The sequence below is a fragment of the Anopheles nili genome, chromosome 2 (assembly GCF_943737925.1).
Source record: "Anopheles nili chromosome 2, idAnoNiliSN_F5_01, whole genome shotgun sequence".
In the NCBI taxonomy this organism is placed as follows: domain Eukaryota; kingdom Metazoa; phylum Arthropoda; class Insecta; order Diptera; family Culicidae; genus Anopheles; species Anopheles nili.
In genome coordinates this window covers 70,221,360-70,243,680 of record NC_071291.1, presented here as the reverse complement: position 1 = coordinate 70,243,680, position 22,321 = coordinate 70,221,360, and the positions used below count along the sequence as shown (strand labels likewise).

The following is a 22,321-nucleotide window of genomic DNA, read 5'->3' as shown; positions in this document are numbered from 1 at the left end:
GGGCCGTTTGTTGTGACAACTCACTGCTTGTACAGCCACCTACAAACTTAAGTGTGCATTTGTTTAAATGTTTCTCAACTAAATCGCATGATGGAGCACACAGCTCAATTTCATCAAACCAATAAGTTTAAATACCTTCAAGCATGCAAATTTCCACCATTTCGGATGAGTGCAGTTTCTAATTGTGAACGTTTTTAATAATTTAACACAAGGTACATTTTCTTTGTCGGTTACCGTCACCATATGGTGCCGATGCGCATGTTTTGCCAATGTTTATTATTCTCTCAATCATACATTTTGTTGTTCTTTTCCGTTCGGAAGTAGATTTTAATCTCACATTTAGTGCCCTCGCATCAGAATCCTTCGCGTAAGGTATGAGTGTCCTATAACGACGTTTTGGGTGGGATTATTTAGCTTAACCGTTCCTGTTCTATCTGTGTTTTATTCGCATTTGCTCGCAGGTGCGTTTCGTGTATTAAAACCTGCCTGCGGAATGGTCGTAAGCGAAGCTTAAATCATCCCATTCCGCACTGTAAAAACGCCCTGAATCATCATGGCCTTACTCCCACCGGATCCGGTGTTTTGCCTACGTTCGCCGGAAGCCTGCTCTTACTATTCTCTTTGTTTTCGCACTCCCGAGCACCTGTACGCCGGCACAACGAAGGGAACCGTCCAGCTTTGGACGCTGCAAGTGAGTATCGCGTCCGGGTATCGTGCCTTTTGCGTAACGCATTTAACGTCCTGCCTTTTTATCGTCCTGCCATCCTTCCAGACAAATCGCACCTCATATCAGCTTGCCGTCGGTTCGAGCCCAATCCTGCACCTTGCCCACACCGAAGATGCCTTGATAACGCAGGAAAAAGAAGGCACGGTCAAGCTGTGGACCCTCGCCGATGCCGATTACGTGTTGCGCCACGAAATCTCCACCGAACACGTGGGTTTCTGCCGCATGGCGCTCGACGCACAAACGAACACTGTGATAATACCCCGGAATGGTGCGGCCATTAGCGTGCTGTGCGCGAAATCCTTCAGCGAAACGATGCGCTTCGCTCCAACGGCCGAGGACGAAAAGGCACTCCCATACGGGACCGTGATGTGTTTCCAGCCGGTCGAACTGCAAAGCCAGCGGTATCTGTTGGCCGGTTATGAGTCGGGTTCGTTGGTGTTGTGGGACTTCCGGACGGGGCGGCCAGTTGGCACGACGGCACACTTCATGACACCGGATGCCGATTGTCTGCAAACGCTGGATTACGATCCGGTCACGAACCGGGGCGTGTGTGGTGGATCCTCGAGCAAGCTGTCGGTGTTTTCCATCGATCGTGGTACGCAGCAGGTGCTGTTGAAGAGTGAGATTGGCATTAAAAATGCTGGCGTACATCGGGTGCGTATCCGCAAGGATCTAAAGGTGTTCGCTAGTGCCGGATGGGACGGACGGCTGCGGGTTTTCTCGTGGAAAAGCCTTCGACCACTTGCCGTACTTACCGAACATAAAGGGGAACTGCTGGACGTCGCGTACTCCGAGGATAAGGTGGCCATGTGGAACGCCCCGGTAATGGCCGCCGCCGGGAAGGATGGACAAATTTCGCTGTGGGATTTGTACAAATGAGTACGCCCGGCAAGTGCCACAAACGCTTGACCGACCGTCCCGACCCGAGCCAGCGAATGAACGAACAAAAGGAGGCCGCGCTTCGTTTTCTCACCACTTTTGTTTTTTTTTTTCGTTTTGCAATGAAAACCCCTTTCAATGGTACGTTCTTTTTTTATTACATGTATATTATCGGGCTTTGCCATCATCGTTCGTTAGTGGTTGCTTATGAAATAATCATCATTTACGAATAAAAAGTCTATACAATACTGCAGAACACTATGACTCGATCAGAAGAGACTGGGGAACTGGAGCCGTTTAGGGACAAGTACACGCAGCACCAGCGGAAACATCCGCGTTCAAGGATAACTTATTCTTGTTCAGCAGGGGTAGATCGGTGAAGCACAGGGAGTTCGCTCTCCTCACCAACGCCTTCGTTTGCCGGATGATCGTGAAGCAGCAGCTGGTCCGTTTGAAGGTGTTGCTGCACAACGAGCCTTTTTCGCTTCCTTAAAGGGCGGCTCCGTTCGACCATCTCCTTTCGTTCGCGTTCGATGTCCTCCTCGTCGAGTGGCCGTTCCGTGTTGCTTCCGTCAGCTGATCCGGTCGGGGGTTTTCCCAGTTCAACGCGCGTGAGTTTATACCTCGGCAATAATTGCTTTCCCGATTCGGACGTCAATCCTGCCGGGTGGCCAGTGTCGTCGTTCGACTGGTTCGGCCCTGCTTCGACGGTCGCGAGGACATACGATGGTACGCTACCCACTTCCGGTTCACTCCACGTGTCACTCCGTTCGTTTGAGACGGCATCTCGGTCCTGCAGCTTGCCTGCACCACCGACGGTGAAATCCAACGGAACATCCAGCTCACTTTCTTGCGGGCACAAATCCTCCACCACCGTTTCATCGCTATCCACCGTCGGTTTGGTAGCCATCGGTTCTTCCTGCGTGGTCCTTTGCTCCTGTCGCTTCACCACCGTCGGCTCCTTCGTGGCATCCTTCGGTAGGGCCGCCCTCAAGAAATCTATCACAGGAATCGGAACCGGGATCGGCAGCGGTAGTGGCACGATAATGGGGTACGGGACTAGAATCGTAACGGGTGGTGCGCCACCCAAACCGAGCAGATTCGGTACGGGTGGGCGATTTCCCGGCCCAAGTGGGCTCGGTGGTGGACCCATCGGTCCTGGAGGTCCTGGTTGAGGGTTCGGTACGCCTCCGAAACGCAGCTGGGCCGGATTCATCGGGAAAAATGGCGCCCGCAGTAGGTTGAGCGGTGGTGGAAGGAACTGTGGTGGAATATTTAACGGTGCTGGTGGCGGGGGTGGAGGTGGTCCAAGAGCAGGACCACTCGTCTCGTGCGTGCGGCCATCAAACCCCACCATGGAAGGACCAGCAGTTCCGCCCAAACTCACGACGGGATTGTGCTTTTTCTGCAATATTCGTAGATCCTGGACGCTTGGTGACATCACCGGGCAGGATTTAACCGGACCGGAAACGGAACTGGCTGCTGACGGACTACCGGCAAGGTTGTTGTTCGGGATGGTAAGGTTGTTGTTGTTGATGCTGCCAACACCACCGTACTCCGTCTGATGTCCGGTGGCAGCTCGTTTCGAACCACTGTGCTGGGCAGATTGGGTGGGCCTTTGACCCGGCCGTCGTTTACGTGAACCTTTTGGACTGGGACGACCCAACGGACTCGGTTGGAGTGATTTCGAGAGCAGCTTCGATGGTGGGGCCACGGAAATGAGTGGCTTTTTGGCCGGTGTCGGTGAGTGAAGCGCAACCGGAGATGGTTCCGGTGACGAACGGATCGGTATCGAAGGGACGGGTGACACTGATTCCGATCGATCCGAGATCGGTGACATCGAGCAGCTCTTGCAGTTCTTCATCCACAGTTCCGGCGTGATGAGGCTGCCTAAAACGAGAACAATAACAAACAACGTGAACATGTTATGATCATCCGGACCAGTTTGAGAAGCGGTCATCATTCCGACCACCGATACGTACCTGCCGATGTGCTTTTCTCCTTCAAATGCGGATTCATCTCGAGGTGGGCCTGCGTTTCGTTGCAAAAGATCTGCATCTTGTACTGGTTGAGACACTTGTCCGAGCAGAACTGCAGCTGGGAGGCACCGTCCTGGAAGTCGACGTAGCTGACGGCGTGACGCACATGCCGGCACCAATCGCAGGTTTTCGCTCGTTTAAAAGACGCCCGGCGGGACTGCGAGAAGCACGCCTCGGTGCAGAAGATCATTCCCTCGGTTGTGCCGAGAATGCCAGCCTGATGGGACGGAATCACCTTGCGGCACCACTGGCAGGTTTGTTCTGTTGCGGGAAGAAAATAGATAGCGAAGACAAGAACCACGTCAGTATTCAGCAGGTGCTTCAATCATTCGAAGTATCGGTCGGAAAATGCAGCAATGGGACAGCGTAATTAATTGAGCGAGTGCATCCTGTGCATCATTACGAGAAGTACATTTTTGTTTATTATATCCCGATCCTGGAAACATCCTGACGCTGTACAACTCCCATGCTCATTCGCTCGTTTAGATGCACAATTCTAGCAGCTACTTGCAACTGCAATTATCGGGAAACCATTAATGAGAAAAGCCTGCAAACGCATTTTCCACAAATGCTACCGTGTATCGATATTTTAGTTGCACAATTTTCCGATTTATAATTACGTACCGGTGAATGGGTCGAGTGCATTAATTAACGAATGCACCTGGATGCACATTGCCTCATTAGCGGCGTCAAAGTTGGGCCAGTACATGATGCAGTGTACTGTTATTGCGGAAGAGCTTCTGATGAGGTCGCCTAAAAGAGGTGTACACGCAGGTGTAATATGCGTCCAGGGAATAGGCTTTCTAGCACGGTTCGTGGGGATATCCACCCTTTATGCAGACAAACGGACTCCCCAATAATGACCGACCGATAACGTTCCGTTAGCAACCGAAAGGGTGGTTTGATTCCGAATGGCTCAAATTTCCTCCCCCAACTGCTCTCCGGTGCATCGAGAGTGCCCCCGTACGAATCCTTCCCATGTGTAGGAATGCTGGGTGGATTTTTGGAGCCAGCTAGAGGGGGCTTTTTTTTCGCGAAATTAATGAACCACCGATACGCGGCTCGTCCCGCGAAATCGAGCTATTCGTTTGGCGTCCCACAGCACAGGCGGCGGGAATTTTCTGACCCATCCTGGCGGCTCTGGCAGCCGGGAACCGAGAAAAGCCTCGGCAACCCGTTGACCGGTGGCATCCCGAGTTTGGTGGGTATGATTTTCCGTTGTAATTGCAATGGCGGGAAAATTAATCTCCCCATCGAATGATTCGATTTCCGGATTGCCCGCAACGGTAAGCCTCTCCTATTGGTCAGAGAATTGTTGGCGCATGGAAAACGTAATCCTCGTCCTGAAGGAAAGCTAATGAATTGGGGAATGTTTTTGGGGAGCATTTTATCTTTTTTTTCTCCACCATACGACATTTAAAATCCTCAATATTAAATAGAAACTATTTCGATGCAAATGAAACGAATTAAAGCGCACAGGACTAAAGCTTCCAGGATAAGGACTATTCCTACGCGACCCTATCACCGTGAGGCTTTCGAGAGGGCGTTGAAAAATGCATAATTATGGTTCCGATGCACTCGATACCCTAGTCCTAGCTTACACCGGTGATCGATCCTTCTTAATCTTACTGGACACGCTCACGGCCCTACCCACCTTGCTTGTCGAGCATTTTCATCAGCATCGGGCTCTTGGAGCTTTCCCGCGAGCTGTCCTTCTCGGAGGTGGAGCTTTCACCGGCACCCGTAACACCGCCTCCATGGTGATGGTGCGCCTGATGATGTAAAACGATACCGTTCCGTATCGTGGACGTTGGGGACGGCGTCGTTGTCGTCGTCAGGGGGCCTGTGTTCGTCGCTGGTGGAGTTACAGGAGCTCCAGGACGTCCGTGGGTCGCGCTACGTCGGTCACAACCGGCTGACGTCGATGGAAGCGGATTGGCTGGATCGTCCTGATGGCGCACGTGGAAATGACCTCCGGTGGGTGAGTGTTGGCGGGCGTGGAAATGCTTGGAGGAGGTCGAATTGCTCGCTTTCGTCTTGGAGATGATGTCGGAATCCGGCCGTAACCGTCCGTCCTCATCCAGAGTGGCTGACGTTGAGGCCAGACTGTTGGTTGCCAGCTCGAGACGATCGACGCTGTCGTAACCGTACCAGCCCAGGATATCGTTCATGGCCGTCTCGGCGAGCTCCTGCGAAGGAAATACCAAAATGAAAAGGGATTGTCATGTCACGAGGGGAGAGAGAGCTATCGATCGTCGCCATATTGCGCTTTCCCGGGGCACGCGAGACCAGGATGTCATAATTTAATCAAACTCCTTACCGGGTTGGGTTACCTTGGAGGATACCAAACCAGCGCACCTGGCTTCATGGTGCAAACGAGGCGATGCCTGCATCGGTAACAGGACACCAGCGATCTCACCCAACTGCACGAGGTTTTCCGGGTGGGATTGGGTGAAAAATCGCAACTTGAACCAGGCGCCTAGCAACGGTTAGTGATTGCTCCAGTAGAAGGAATACCCCATCGTAGTAGGCTGAATCGGTGCACCGTTTGTGCCATTTCGGAGCCGACATCATGGCAGGACTTCAGGACATCACACCCTTGAAGCCACAAGCCCGACCGTTGTGGAGGTGCCACGGTGTTCCGCGTGGGGATTCACGTTTCCGTAGAGAAAAGTCTCCAATTTCCCGCCGAGTACGGGTGGGTGCTTGTTTTCCACACCGCTGGCAAGGACTTTAAACATCCGTCGGTGCCATTGACACCTGCAGGCATGTTTCGTGAGCCTTTTGCTAACGTGTACTGGCTCGCGGATTGTGTTTATTTATCCGTACGGCAACTCCTGACTTTCGGCAGCAGAAATAAGGATAACACTACACTGGATCCCACACGGCAAGGATGCAATCGCCCGTGGAGTGTGTGAAATTTTAAACTGACACACGAATCGAGCGCTCGCCCCCGATGCGAGAATCGAATTGGCGAGGACCTACGGCAGCCCGGTCGAAAGGACACGCCTTAATGAATGCACGCGACCCACACGACTACGGGAGAATGAACACCGCAAGGATGTCGCTATCGCTCGCAGTATCCTTTTTTTTGTTTCCTCTCTTTCTCTTTCTGGCAACTGGCAACAAATCTGGTAACCTGAGATCGTTGTGGGGATGCTGCAACACCTGATACGGCACTCCTTCGGACGAGCTGCACATTATCAGTACCAAAACCGTACACAACCGGCTTTGGCATCTATTTACATGCTTCAAAGCGAGTGGTGGGAGGAAAATTCGTGGAGTTGTTTTCAGGAAAAGGGTGTCACGATCACCTTTATAATTTTCCTCCATAAATACATGAACTCAGCAGCTACTGATGAATAAAAAGGGCTTCGATTAATTTACCTCAATCTAAACTAAATATCTTTTCCTTGAAAAGGTTTTCGATTAATGTTAGACTGGCTTTAGCTTCGCGTATGTCTGTTAATTGCGATTCTTTCTAAAACCTGTTCGATAATGTTGTGGTTTGTTTTCACCTAAATCCATTTGCTTGCAGAAGAAACCGATGAAATACCAACCTTTTCCTGCCTTCAACCACGAAAAAGGTTAACCTTTTTCCTCGTGCTATATTAAGCCTCTCGTTTCATTCCACGGATCTCGTTTCATTCCTCCGAAGACGAGCCGATGCAATCGCTGATTAACAATCGCACAACGCCAGAATGCGGCCCCGGACCCGAATTTAATGATGGACGGTCCGAGTCCGATCGAATCGCGACCGTCATTCGATACCACCGGGCCCGCATTACAATATCATTTGGGCGTATTTACATGCTGTTTTCTCGCCATCCCGTCAGCCTTCCGATGACGGATCGGCTCGATCGCATCGACTCTTTAGGGTCTCTCGTACGGTACCGGATCGCACGCAAAAGCCCCACCAAAGGCTAGGCCGCTCCCTCGAAGACCGTGCTTTCCTTGACCGTGCTTGATGAGAGAATGCTTCTAAATTTCAGCAATTAATTCTTCCAATCCGACCATCGAACGAATGGAGTTTGGACACGAAAACCGATACGCATGGTTCGGGATTCCGGAGACACACAATCCGTGCCGTGGCGTGGCGTTGGGTGAAGGCTGCCTCGGGCAGCAAAGCACCGAAAGGGCCTCCCAACGATTCCACGTGACCACGGTCCACGGGACCTCGGAGCGCTCGCGGCCGATAATCGAGTGTAAACCAATAAATTAGTATTAATAAAAAACAAAAGTATTAACTAACGAAACCGGTCCCGCACGCGAGAGGGTAGCGGGTCACCCCCCCCCCCCCGGAGAGGGGGGGGGGTGGGGTTGAAAATGATACGCCCGCGAGGATTGGAAAGTCTCGGGGAGGCTGCGCTTGGGCCGAGGCTCTGGGAAAGAGGAATTGGAGGGGAGAAAAAAAAAAGCGCAAACGCTAATAAACTTGAAAATCGATCGATTTCACAAGATCCGCGGCGATCGCGCGAACCGTAGACATGTGTGCTTGCGCATTAAAAAAAAAACCACGCAACCGCTCGAACCGAAAAATCCCACGTGGTAACGCAAGACTTATCGCGCGAATTCGGATCACATTTCGGCGGCAAATCGAGATGCAGCTGGCGATAGCACACCCAGCGATTCATAGAGAAATCATAACCACCCGTTGGCCCATAGTCCGGTGTGCCGCGTGTGCGTGTACGTGTGTGTGTGTGTGCAAGCCGAAGGAAACGAATCCTTCATCGCAACGGTCGTGTTTCACAGCCGTATAACAAATCCATTAAATAATTTATCACACTTCACACTCGGTGGAGATCGCATCGCGGGCGGCACGTTACCGGACTGTTGGTGAGCGGACACAAAATGGCCACCCCGGTGCGCGAACGGGGCCTCCGTAATCGAATATCACGGTCCCCCCCACCGATCGACGGTAAATCGGGACGAAAGCCTTGGACCGGGAGTCGATTTCCCACAGGCCCCGGGCCCCTTTGGTACGGAGCCATCGATCAATTTGTCACGACTGGGCGCGAGATCACTCGCTCTCTCTCTCTTTTGGGTTTGATTTTGCTGCTCCACCATTTTGCTGTTCCAGTAGCCTGCCGGATATGGCACCAGCTTCACACGATGATCGATCTACAAGCCCCCCATGCGCCAAGGAAAGGGTAATTGGCACCTCGTGCACACACGCAGGCTACCGGCCTTCGGAAACAAACCATCGAATCTCGGGTGGGTCGCCATTTTGCGTAAGCCCTTCGCATGGCTGGCATATTCATTACGCTTCCTTAAACTCCCCCAAACAGCAGGAGGATCCTGTGCGGATGTAAACAGGCGTATTCCTTTTCAGCACGACCACGCGAGAATCGAACGCCAAGAACAACGTTTCGGCAGTTTCGGCGTGTTTTAGAACGAAGGGCCAACCCTTACGGTGAAATGTGATACCATCTCGCTCGCGACAGCGCTCGGGTGAAGCTAAATTAGGTATTCCCTCGCCGGAGAAGCAACGGACGTGCGGATTAATTAGCGATCCGTGGGTGATTCGGAAACAGTCCACCGCGAATGCCGAAGGGCACAAGGGCAAAAACGGACATTCTTGTCTTCCACGCGGTGGCCTTGGACGACGAGAATATTGAGTTTCCACTCGGGAAAAGTGCACCCGCGTGGGGTTTTCCAACGCCAGCACATTTTGCAACATACAGCTGTCATATGAGCGCGAAAAATGCGCCACATTGAAGAGTTGTCGACAGGACGCAAACGTGCACAAGCGCATGAAGGTGTCAAACCAAAGACCCACACACCGCAATAGAGGTGTCCAGGCGGGCTATGGAGCCTTTTTTTTGATATCCCTCCACCTTCTGTCTCCGAGGAGCGGATCGAATTTCTTCCCATGGCGTTAATCGATCGTTTAAAGCGGTGTCTACAACAAGAAGGTGTTTTGGGTTTGGATTTTTTGTGTCTGTGCATCGAAAAAAAAACCCCAACCGATCAAACGCGTTCGCTGCTCAGAGTTAGGTTGAGATAAAATAACACCCCGTTCTGATCAACAAGAAAAACGAACACACCACCCGATCGATTACTTTGCGTAATGTGTAAGACGACACGCGAACGGATCACTGTTTTTGGCGCTAAGCAGACGGTGTAACTGATGCCCCCTATCATCACCTCTCAAAAGGAGAAGGATATCACTGTACTACGGAAAACCCAAACAGCAAGCAAACAGGTTGATGTATGGACAGCAGACGTCACTGACTGTTTGTGGTTCGATTTAACAAAAAAAAACAAACAAACGCAATACCACGAATCGTGACCGGGTTCCAACACCTTCAACAGCTCATAATCAGCTTGCCCGATCTGTTTAGGCCACTCGTGGGCGAACGTTGAATGGCTTCTTGAGGATGTAATCAGATCTGTCAAATCTTCCGGAGCCATTCCGACGCGGAACCTCTTATCACCATGGACAATCGTGATTTGAATGTGCTCAAGAACGCTTCACTCTAACGTCTCTGTAACTCACGACGACTCGAACTTCAAGACGTTCCGTCAAACGGTCGATTCAAATTGACGCCACATCACCACGACGGGTATTTGCACGATCTAGTACGCCGGGTCCGTTGCCCTAGCAACGCGAGGTTACAACCGGAAGCGTTCGCATTGCTCGTGCTTAAAACTGCGTGTAATTCGAAGCAACGGGCGCCACCGATGGAAGATCGAGTTCACCAGCAGTACTGCTGATCCGCTGAGCAGTACCGAGAATGTCCTCGCCTGCCAGCCTCAGCGTACACTAAACGATGCGTTACCGTAAGTGGAAACTAACGAAAAGTGTCTGCATTTCATTAAACGCAGTATCCCTTTCTCGTACCTCGGTGCATCTCCCCTTCGGTTACACATCCCCACAGCTCCATCCAACGCCCAGAAAACCCCTGGCTGATGTGCTGCAACCGGGCGCGGCATGCGCGTCTGGGAGGCGCTGAGAGTGGTACATTGAAGAAGTGTAAATGTGATACTCATTTACCCCTCCGAGCATTCACCCTCCAGCAGAGCAGCTCCCTGGCAGGCAAGCTCTCGAGCCAACCGAGGTCCCGAGAGGGGTTGGGCTGCTGCAAATGTCAAACCGTCGGCGAGACCGGCTCGGATTCCTCTCCAGCACGGACGGAGATTAACGCTGAAAATCGATAAGGCACTCGGGTCGCCACCCCCCCCCCCCCCTAACGGTTGGAGCAGGGGTGGAGAGAAGGGCCGAGATGCAGCCGCAGTTGACAAACGTCTCCCATTGCAAAAGGACAGGGAAATAAACAAGTATTGTAATACGATGACGGCTAAAGTTAATTAATTGAATAAGAAAACGAACAGTGTCACATTGCCGCCGCGCTCGTGGGAACGAAGGGTGGCGCTTTGCGGAGGGGGTGGGGGTGGGAATGAGGGGCCACCCCCGGGGAAGGAGGGGCCGGATGCGATGTGGCAGTGATTGGCCCTCGGGAGACGGTTCGCAATTGGCCGAAGCGTTCGGTCACGTCGCCTTCGAGGCCACACGATCCGCGCGATCAAGTGCCGGGATTTATTGCCACTTGGCCCCGCTGGTTTCGCTGGCCGGAGCAGATGTGAGTGAGAGTGACAGTGTGTGTGTGCCAGCAAGAGAGAGAGAGAGAGAGACCCAACGGTTGACGACGATTGGGAAGGTTTCATTAAGTTCGATGATGGGACAGGCGCACACGTCGCTACTTTGTAGTGAACCCGAGGATGATCCCTTTTTGGCCCGAGGTCAACCAAATGCAGCCCGGGAAATGGACCGCCACCGAACGGAAAACGCAAATATCGGCTCATCAAACCCGGTCTGCGAATGGTGCCCAATTAGTGATAGTGGAGCTGGCACCAGCATCTCACGCGAATCGAAAGGACAGACTACAGTTTGGCATGGGAGTTGAAAGAGGATTTCCCAGGACATGCAATAGGTGGAGAAGTTTTTCGCAACACTTTTGAGAAGTTATATTAATGTTTTCTTGCAGTAGCATAACTTAATGCGCTCAAATTGTTAGAAAAGGACCAAATATTCAAGTTAGAGTGTATAACAATCACCATCTATCGATATGTATTCAACCTTTAATGTTGTCCTTAATTTCAATCACGCTTCTTCCCAACCTCTCTTATGAGATGACCCAGCACAATATCGATGCCCTTTCGATACGACACCAAAATGGCACGCTCGCTTACAAGCGATGGTCGCAAATTCCACCATTCAATGTAACACCGCGTCCTAGCCAACCTGCCCATCCTGCCGCCCAGCTGACTGATGACAGTGTTCTAAAATTACGGTTGATATTCAATTTGCGTCCATCGTCCGGATTGCGCAACGCTCCGGAAAGATCACCGATGGCCGTTCGCGTCTAATTCGAGTAATGAGCCGGCCGGGCGTACGATGAACCAAACACGCCTTGCTGCAATGCATTTAATAACTCGTATGATGTACGCGCGACGCTGCAACAAAGTACGCTAAGCCGAGCATTTAATTATAAACGCGCTCGCTGACACCCCTGACTGGGAGGGTTTGACATCGGAGGGTGGCTTTAAAGGAGCCTTTGAATACAAAAAAAAATCTCACCACACACATGCCCAACAAGAAGACTAAAAAGAAGAGTCAACAAAACCCATCGCTAAGCATGTTCGCGGTGCCGCGTTACAACGGTGGCACGTTCTCAATAAAGGTCGTTTGCGCCGTTGGGTGAACGTGAGTAGCAAGCCATGACACAGTACCCATCGTAAAAACTAGGGGTTCTTTTTTGTGTGTTTGGTCTTTTACTTCCCCTACGTTCAAAAGATGACACCTGTACACCTGCATGGCATACTTGGACGGCCTGAAAGAATCTTCTCAGTTTGATTTCTTTCCACTGGGAAGGCATCGGGAAAGGCTCTTGCGATCACGACCGGCATTTGATACAGGTCCTTCAGGACACCGAACGCGAACCCAAAGGAGGGCGATAATGAGCGGGATGCACTTATTTATTGCGCTTGCGCTACAAAATATGGACCTAATTAATACCGTTCGGTGTGCGTTGTCACCAGCGGGCTCAGCCACAAGACACAAGACGATGATATTTCCTTCCCCCGTGCAACCCAACGACAACGACAGGATCCCTTTCAAGATCGATCGGACCGCGTGCATCCTGCCAAACCCTTGGATGGAACCCACCCGAGAAACGGAACGTGACGTTGAGCTTCTCGCTTTGGGTTGATGGCGCAATCCGGCGCACCCGGCGGTGCCAATTTCAAAACCAACCCCTCCCCCTTCCGAGGAATCGTGTGGGAACCGCCGACCCCTGGGGAAGGGAGGGATGGATGGAGACGGGAAAGTAACGCACACAAAACCCGCCGGCGAGCGAACGGGAACGCTTCAAGACGAACCCGGACGGGCCGAAGATGTTTTGCATTGACGGAATGTATCGGGTTTCACGCGCGGTGTCAAGTTACGCCCTGGATTGGCTCTGTGGCGGAGAAGGGAGGGAGAAGGGGAAGGGAAGGAAGGTGGGAGGGAAGAGCAGGAAGGGTAGGGACCGGTCGCGAGCATGCACACGCGTGCGCACGGATCTTCAGTCTCCGTTGGAACCGGCTGCACGGTTGCGAAGGTCCAGAAACCCGACGTCCAGGTTTTCGAAGTCGCCAGAGAGAAGATCTGGTAGTGGTGTGATAGAAGAAGATTTCCGTGTCTGATAGAGGCAGATCGTACGTAGCCCACGAATGCGAGCGATCGTAAACCTAAACGCGACTCAACAATCGAACGTGAACGATCTCAGAAAGATCTGCGGATGATCTTTGGGACGTTTAAACCACAACCGAAATGGGCTCGTGTTGCATGCGCACACCTTGACAAGCTCATTGCGGACCTCAGAAGGTGTTGCAGCGACGCAGGTACCTCGGCAGGTTCCGGTATACATTCACACGACAGCATATTGTCGTCAATTCGGTACGTGGAGGTCTCTCCATTTTCCAACTTTATTGAGATGAGTTGAAAAAGGCAAAAATGGGAAAGAACACAAACACTGCAAGTACATCAGCCGAACCTGAGACACATTGGGGCGAGATTTATTTGACCCCACGCGTGACGCACGCACGTCAACACCAAAAAAGGGGGTGGAATTTATGGCGCAATGGAGATGGCACAATGCACAACTCCAAGGATGGCACCGACAAAGAGGATTCTGGTGAAACTTTCATCACTCACAAGCCGGCAAACATGGCGATGGGGATAAATTTACGCTACAAAGATCAATTGTGCGTTTGGAAGGGACTCGTCCTTCGGAAAACCTCCCCAACCCCAACCACAGAGCCCTCATTTTCCCGGGTATCCTTGGGGTTTTTGGTCCTGATGAGAGAAGAATAAAAGAACACTCGTCTTTCTGGAGTTTCTCTTAGCTTTCCCGATCGCCAATTGACGAGCCTTTCCCGGGTAGTTGGGTGAATGGAAAAACTACTTCACATTTCCCCACCCACCCACACAAACACATACACACAGTGACCGTGATCGACGATAGAACACCCCCTTGCTTGCAGAGTCCACAGAGCGCCGTGCTGCAACGGGACGACCACGCCGCCACCCTACCGGGCTCGGTTTCAAATTCGATACTCGAGCAGCGGTTTCGTGTTGCTTAATAATGTTTTAACGTTTGAAAATTATGTGTTATTTTAGCGTACGAATTCGCCCTCGGCTCCGATATCGAACCCCTTTTCACGGGCTCGGCCTTGCTCGGCGGCTTTCCTTCGGTTGGAGTTGGCGCGTAACCGGAACCATACCGAATGGTGGGCCCGATGGGGTGGGCCCATTTTCTTCCTCCTTCTCCCACCCACCTCCCCTTAGTTCTCCTTTCCACCCCTTACATGTTCAGTTCGCACCCCTAGCCGGTTGGATCGGCGGCGGATCGTCTTCAGTGGATGGCGAAAGGCGAGAACTTTTCGAAACTGAAACCCACCGAAGACGCGGGGAATCCGGGACGTGAGCTGGTCGGGAAGGTCCTCGAGAGTGAGAGGGAAGGAGGACACACACACACACACAGTGCGCAGACCCGTGATAAAAATCATGGTAACCGGATATCGCGCGGAGCAGGACGATATTCGTCGGGTGCGAGCGTTGTTCCGCGTGCGATGGGTTTTTTTTTCTTCTTTTTTTTTTTGGGAACGCAATTCCGCGAACCACCATCGTTGTTGGAGTCCGTGACGCATTCCGGAGGCTGGCCGGAGCGAAGGAACAATAATGAACGAGTGAACAAACGAAAGCAAGAGCAAAAAATGGCGCACACACGCGGGCGCTTATCACAAATGAGGATCTCTCGGCATGCATGGGATCGAATTCGTGGACGGGATTTCCGTTGCGCCTGAAGGTGTACTGGGTGCCTCCGGAAGCACCCTTTGGAGCCCTTCGATGTGCCGGGCCAGGAGCCATCGGCGTCGTTTATGCGCGAACTATGATACGCACCGTGAGTGAAGTTTAAATTCGACGGTTTCAATTCGTCCCCCCTGAGAGGTGGTCTTTTTTTTTTGTTTTGGTGCAACATCGTGTGCAGTTTTTCTCTGAAGCCGGTGGCGGTGGTTTGGCAGAAGTAATCTGAAACCCAAGCCCGGGTTTTCCCGTGCCATGTGGATCGTGTCTCGGCGGGTTCGTTTGCAACTGCCAGGCTTGCGAATCCCGCGAAGGAGTTGCATTTGTGGCGTACAAAAGACAGCAACTCTACGTGAGATCAGTTTCCAACAGGATAGGATGCAAATGGCTCCATCTGGCGAGGCTGATATGAACCAAACGTTACCAAGGTTTGATGCTGGAAGCCGAATTTGAACGACTTCGAGACAGATAAAGATGTAAAAACATTGCTACTCTACTAGAACGTTATCTGAGAAGCATGATAGAACATTCTCCAGCGTCTAAAATGTGGAAAAAGTTACTAAACATGAAACAATTTAACAGATAAGCTTGATCCCATCCTACTCTCGTCCTTGGTCTCACACTCTCATGCTTGCATCTCTAACGTTTCATACTTGATTTGATGAAAAGTATTTTTAAATGGCTCCACTACAAATCCCCATTAGACCCTTTGTTCCCTGGAGGTTTTCCACCAGATCCGTCTCTTGGGTGACCCCAGTCTAAGAGCAAGAACAACAAGAACCTGGACCCACTCCATGCAGTGTGACCTGGGCGTCCAACCGTCCTGAGGAAGCCGACTCCATCGGAGACCTTACCCGACCGGAGCCCTTAATGACTGTCCAGCATCATTAGTCGCAACCCGACCGGGAACAATAGACCACGCGGCGACACGAGATCATGAGCGGCCTCGTCCCGTAGCCGCAAGTAACTCTACACCTTGCAATGTCTCATTTACCGGCACGAGGAACCCTTCGGACCGTCCTGCGGCTCGAGCGTCTCGTGTCCGTTTCTCTCGAGCTGACGCTCATTATTTAATCCGGGGAAGTTCCACTTTTCCGGACTACCGGAATGTGATACGCTCCGTGCATCCGACACTCCCTCCGCCGGCTTCGACCATGCAGGAGTTGCCGCATTTTCCCGAAGCTCTGAGCCGAACTTCTGGTCGATGCGCAGGAAATGGGATCCGCATGCGTGTCGTGGCTGCAATCGAAGCGCTCCAGCGCCGAGATCCAACGGCTCGAGCTGGCAGCCCGGTTTGCGCCCGATGGCGTGGAAAATATGTTTTCAATTTCATCTCCTCACCCACCACGCCAGCCCACCCGGTGCCCGGTAAAGAGCCGGTAATAGGTGGAAAATCTACACCTTCGCTTTTCCATCCCACCAGGCCCACTGGTTCCGCTGCACGGGTGAAATGCGACACCCTGGCGGCGATGTGCATCGGGCGAACGAATTCGACGAACACACGACCGTCGGCAAATGGCGTCGGCATCATCATCATCATCATCATCATTCGGTCGTCATCGTCACCGTTGCGCCGGTCCGGGGAAATTCGATATCGCACTCCTGGCGTCGCCCGGCTGGTTTCTGGTTCGTCTGCGTTCGCGCGTTTTGAAGCAGGAGGAGGTCGGCCAGGATCACCCGATTTTGCCGATCAGTGCATCAAGGATACGTCTTTGTTTCTTGTGCTAAATATACACGCGTCGGTTGACGGTAACAGGTCTGACTTTATGCCGAGGCTGGTCGCATCGAAACAGTGTCCTGTGTTTTTGAGCTTCAGTTGTCTTTCTGAGTACGCAATTTAACATGTTGAAAGTGTATCTTTAGATTTTACTTCACAGTGTGAACGGCAGGATGAATACTTTTCAAAGGACATAAACCAACAGCAAAAAGATGCCAGTGATTTGCACAAAACAGACCAATCGAAATAAATGCCTACGCAAATAATGAAGTGCATCCATAAATTAACCAACCTCACCGTTAGTACAATCGGTGTCAGTACGGCTACGCAAACTCGCACCAGCTGGCAAGGATCGAATTCGCAACTTCATTTGCACTAGATCGCATTTCAGATAGCAAATCTCTCTGCGTTACCAACCACCGGTGGATCTTGTTTCCGATGCACTCGGTCATGGGAAAAAAGCCTAATGCAAAAATGCAAAAAAAATGCATTCTTTTCTCCAACAAAGCCACCATTGGTTAGAATTTCAATTAAATTAATTCATCAACACCAAATGCTCTGTAACTGTTTTGCATTAACAATTACAACCAACTGCTAGTGCTTCTGTGCACTCGTATGAGAATGCACCGATGGGAGCGAAATGCAACAATTTTACAGTGAAACCCGCCATCCCGGTGCAACAATTGGCAACAAGCGGCTGCGTAGATGCCGCCGATAACCGCACACCAGCTGCATCTACCGCAGATACGGGCAGACGAATAATAATGAACCCCAAAAACCAACAAAACAAGGACCTATCGCATTACACGATTCGCGTCCACATTTATGCGAACTTTCTTTTCGACCATGCATATGCCTTCATTGAAATTTGGCAACTTTAACGATGTTAAGATGAGTTTCGTTTGATTTACCACTGCTCATGTTGCAGCGATTTCCCTGTTTTTTGAGCTTATTTATCGATAGCCCGGCGACGGTCCGCTTCCCAGCCTTTTAATTGATGCATAATGCAGAACTTTTGAGTTATTTCGTCTCGATTTTGCACCCGCCGTTTCGGTCACCGGTTCGGATTCGAAGCCGTTACGGTGTGCGGGATAAAGTTTCAGCCGGTTTGACGAGAGTTTTCGCATTTCCAAGCTGCTCGAGGCTCGTTTTCGCGCCGTACGCAATAAACCTGTACGGTTTCGCGTTGTTTTAGTAGTTGCTTCCCTCCCGGGCTCGTGGAGGGCTGGGTAATTAACAGTTGCAGGGAAATTCGGTCCGAAGCACACCATTCCGGTTCGGCAATTCATTGACCCGCCGTTTTGGGAGCGGTTTGTTAGCAGGTCCCCAGCCCAACCGCTGATGCACTGATTATTTTCGTTTGTTTGTGGCATTTTTTGTCTCTCCTTACGAAAGGGCTCGTCAGGTGGGGAGGGTTTGCTGAAAACCGATACTCGGGCACGGCTGTTTTGCTCACCCAAAACCCAAACCCGGCGCACTCGTCAGCGGGAATAGCTGGCCATGTAGCGGAGTTTCGCGAGAATGATGAATAAAACCCCGCAGACTTCATAAATGAATTCAAGCATTTGGGGCTGAGCTGGTAACGCGCGGAAATTATCGCGTGAACAATGGATCCCATTGCCTGTTTCGTGCCATTTCGCTCGAGTAAAGTTTAGCTTGCCTTCCAACGAAATCTACACTCGTAGTACTTCCCGGAAAATGGTACGCGAGAAAAACCATCAACGGTATTGAGTGATCATGGTGACGGTTTCCCAGGATGCAACTCGCGAAATTCGACACCGGTCTCGGGCTGCGTCATATCCGTCTCGCGACACCATAACTCATACCAACAAGGCCATGGGGATGTCCACGGTGAGTTTTCACTAGCGTCCGTTTTTCACGCTGAACGACAGGGAAACGGCGCACGGTGGCGATTTTCCACGCGTCCTAAGACGCCATTCGGGAGACGTGTGAGAGTGCACGGATTTAAAAACGCGCCCGTCTTCATTTTCACCGGGTGGACGAATTTTCTCCCCTGCGTCAAATCTTGACGCGGAGAAAGTCTTGAATTTCCACACCGGTGTCGCGCGTTTACGACCGTCGCGCCGTGTGACCGCGCCCGGGCCTTGGAGAGAAAATGCCTTTGAAATAGAAATCGAAACCGAACGCCCGAAAAGCGGCCCGCCCGAAACCGACGGCCACGTCCAAATTTATTACTCACACGACTTGATCTCAGGATGCACGTAAGAAATCTACACGTTTGTATGAAAACATAATAAAACCACAACGCGCCAATGGCTCGAACCGAACGACTAGCTTTTCTTTCCATCTGGACCGGCCATGTGCTGGAATTATGCTAATCGAAGCCCATTTAAATAAACTACAGGTTTGCAAGCTGCTCTGCTGCTGATGGTGCAAAGTTGGCCGATGAGTTCGATCGGCTGTCGGTGATATTCGATTTCAAATCGAAATGCTTATGACTTCCGCAAGCGCAAGCTGTCAAAATAACTGTCACCGTGAACACGTGCGTACGACAGTTACGACGACCAGTTGGATAGACAAATGGGTTAGTAATCTGGTAGATTATGTTAACAAATATAATTTAGAACTCTCTCAAGAAATTACAATGCATGATTCAAACATTCGTAAGTCTTTTGACCTCTATCTTATCCACTCTATTGTAATTTAAATCAATGCTTAAATCAAGTGTAATTTTTAAATCCATTGGCAATCGTATCTCCATGGCAACAAAGTAGTTTGTCTCCCCCGGGCTACTTTTATGCCAATAAATATAACTCACCGACTGACACAAACAACACAAAACGGCCGTTGTGCATGCGTCAATTATTAATGGGCCCCTCAACGGAGCGTTTTTCCTGCCCATTTTCCGACTCGAAAACGATCCCCTACCCAACAACGGGGGCACTTACATGACGGAGGGTGGAAAAGGGTGGCAATAGAAACCCCATCTGATGCCACCGGACTCTCTTACGTTCGGTCTCGGTTATCCTACGTCCCTGTCCCCATCCTCAGCCATCTCGGCGAGTCGGCATGGGAAAAACTGACAACGGCAGGTGTAGCGCCGTTTGAAATCGTAGAGGACTTCACACGCCAGCAACGGCGCGTCTGGGTGCTCGTCTATCGCGTCCCAAACCGTGTGCCATGTGCCATTACGTCCAAAAGCCAGGGCGGAAGATAAAACCGACTCGAACCACCGCCATCCCGCGTGTTCTCGGCCAGCCTTACCGCGATTCATTTGATCCGCACGCGAGGGACTAAATTTGGGACGCCACGGTAAATTGCATCAAACCGGCGTGTAGTCGTGATAATTTCAACCCCCATCGGGGGGTTTTCATCCTTCCACCATTCCTCCTACGTGTGATCGTACACTGCTACTTGTTGCTTCTCTCCCCTGCCCTCGGCCATAGCAGGGAAAATGGCGGGGGTTATTTAATTTCGTTTTTTCGACACTCCGGCAGCACACAGCCCGGTGTAATTCGGTGGGAGATTTCGGCAAAATAACGTAAGGTTTGCCAAATTGGTGCTCACCCTTTCCTGGTGAGGTAGTAGACACTTGCATTGTGCCAACAACCGCACGAGCCAGTCCGCAATCCAGCATGGCGGACGTTTTGAAACGTGCGAACAGAGCAGATCACACCACATCGTAAGGTGATCTCGTGCGGCCGATCCGACACGATCGGGACGAAACAGAAGGACCGAAATGTGACACTTCAAAGGGCCAGGCTCGGGACGTCCCTTCGCGGGCGGATCGTGCACGGACTGCCGTGTGATAAATTAAGCAACAGTTGTCCTTACAGCTTGCGCCATCGTGTCGCGCTGTACGGAAGCAAGCAGAGCGTACGGGTTTTAGCATAGACCACAAAATAATCCTCGTGGTGGAGAGAGAGAGAGATTAGTTGGTTGTTTATTTATCTAATAAAGATCAAGTCTAATTTGAGCAAGTGTATAATAAACATAAAGCATTTTTAGAATAAAGTAGTAGCTTTTTTGACAGCAGAAGTGCTATCAAAGCCGAAACCTCGAAATATAATGAAATAAAATATATAAATATATCGAAGAAACTTTCACTTTAAATAACTATAATCGAGAGTTATTTAACCTCATTTTATATTTTCCATCCAATATGAAAGAAACACAAACGCACGACCGTTTCGTCGTTGCATTTGCGATTGAAGCTAAGCGAGACAAAATAACCTCCCGGCCGTTCACTCACGTTCCGCGGGTCCTGTTACCCCACTGCAGCTTCATCTAGGATATTGCGACACCGGACCCGCGTCTAGGGGTTGTGTTTTTCGCTGGCATTCCGAGCGCCCAGCTTTCCATGCCACCCATTCCACGCCATGCCCGTTTGGTAGGGTCCGATTACCGGCCGTGCCACCGGACACCGAAGGATTCGCTTCGTCCCGACCCCGTAACATGGCGCGCCCATTCCCGGTGGCGAGTTGGCTCCAATTCGAGCCGACCGGTAGGCGACTGGGGAGGTTTGCTTCGTCGGCATGTAACCGAATCCAAGCCTTGGAGTTTTCCCATTTTCCGAAGGCCGGTGTGTTGGTGGGAGGTTGACGAAGGACGAAGGACACCGCATGGTTAGGGAAGACCGGCACCACGAGTCGGAGCGAGTCAGGGAGTAATGACCACCTGCACCATACAACACCGGTTCGGACGGCCATTTATTGGCGTTTTGCTACCACATGGAAGGAAGTCGAGTGTCGTTGCGAAAAACTTCCAATCCAATCCCATTCCAGTGTCCTTCCTGTCCATGTTTAGAACACACACACACACCACTTGAAGGATAAAGCGGGATTTCCAACGGAAAGCCCACCCGAAGCCGACCGCTAGGTATCGATTCCGTATCGCGTGCCACCGACATACGATACCGGGTCCTCGAAACAAGGGTTACGAGGGCCACTGTCGAGTGTAACGTGTCCCTTTTTGCGTGGAAACGCACGTCACGCAAGGTCAAACACCCACACCACCGGGAAAACCATCCCACGTGCGTTTGACCCACATTTTCTCTCTAAACAATGTATATTTCTAATGCTCCGGCTCTTTCCCCAACGACTGCCTACCTTGATCGCGTCGTTCTCGGTGCACAGTTCCTTCTTCACCTTGATCCGCGGTGGTGACGTACTCGCCGAGGGTGATGCCGTCGCCATGGTAACACTTTCGTTGGTTTGCTCAGACCAGCATTGCACAACCCACGCTTAGAGAAAGGATAAAAGGGGATGCCTTGCGCTGGCGGGTTCCGGTTCCCGCGGGAAGATTCAACACCACCGGCAGCAGCAGCAGCGTTGTTGGTGGTAGTAGTTCTGTCCGCTAGCTCCGCAGCACCGAAATATGATCCCGTTCACATGCCACCAAATTCCACCCATGTCATTCGATACTCGGCGGCGGCAGTGAGTTCGCGTGCAGTACGAATTTTCTGTTTCCGTCTGTTTCAAGGTGCTGTTTTTTTTGTTTTCCTTTATCACACACACGCACTTGCAATCACACCCCCGTTTGGGGACTAAAACATCGCTCCCTTGGGTCCGCCCAGGCGGCGTGTTGATAAACTAACGACTAATTGCACAACTGGGTATCTGATTCGGCTGTTCTCTATCGCGTCACAG

At 51.4% G+C, this 22,321-nt stretch overlaps 2 protein-coding genes across 2 annotated transcripts; one reads left to right on the top strand and one right to left on the bottom strand.

The window, feature by feature from the left end:
• Positions 1–324: 324 nt before the first annotated feature.
• LOC128730609 (guanine nucleotide-binding protein subunit beta-like protein 1) lies at positions 325–1,856 on the top strand. The gene is made up of 3 exons (XM_053823683.1): positions 325–372; positions 462–691; positions 773–1,856. Exons 2-3 carry the CDS (start codon positions 554–556, stop codon positions 1,604–1,606), a joined length of 972 nt encoding a protein of 323 aa, XP_053679658.1. The 5' UTR covers positions 325–372; positions 462–553; the 3' UTR covers positions 1,607–1,856.
• Positions 1,785–21,868, bottom strand: LOC128730608 (sine oculis-binding protein homolog B). Its single transcript, XM_053823682.1, has 4 exons — positions 21,782–21,868; positions 5,300–5,834; positions 3,589–3,906; positions 1,785–3,496 (listed from the first exon to the last, which is right to left on the bottom strand). Exons 1-4 carry the CDS (start codon positions 21,866–21,868, stop codon positions 1,956–1,958), a joined length of 2,481 nt encoding a protein of 826 aa, XP_053679657.1. The 3' UTR covers positions 1,785–1,955.
• Between the last annotated feature and the right edge of the window lie 453 nt (positions 21,869–22,321).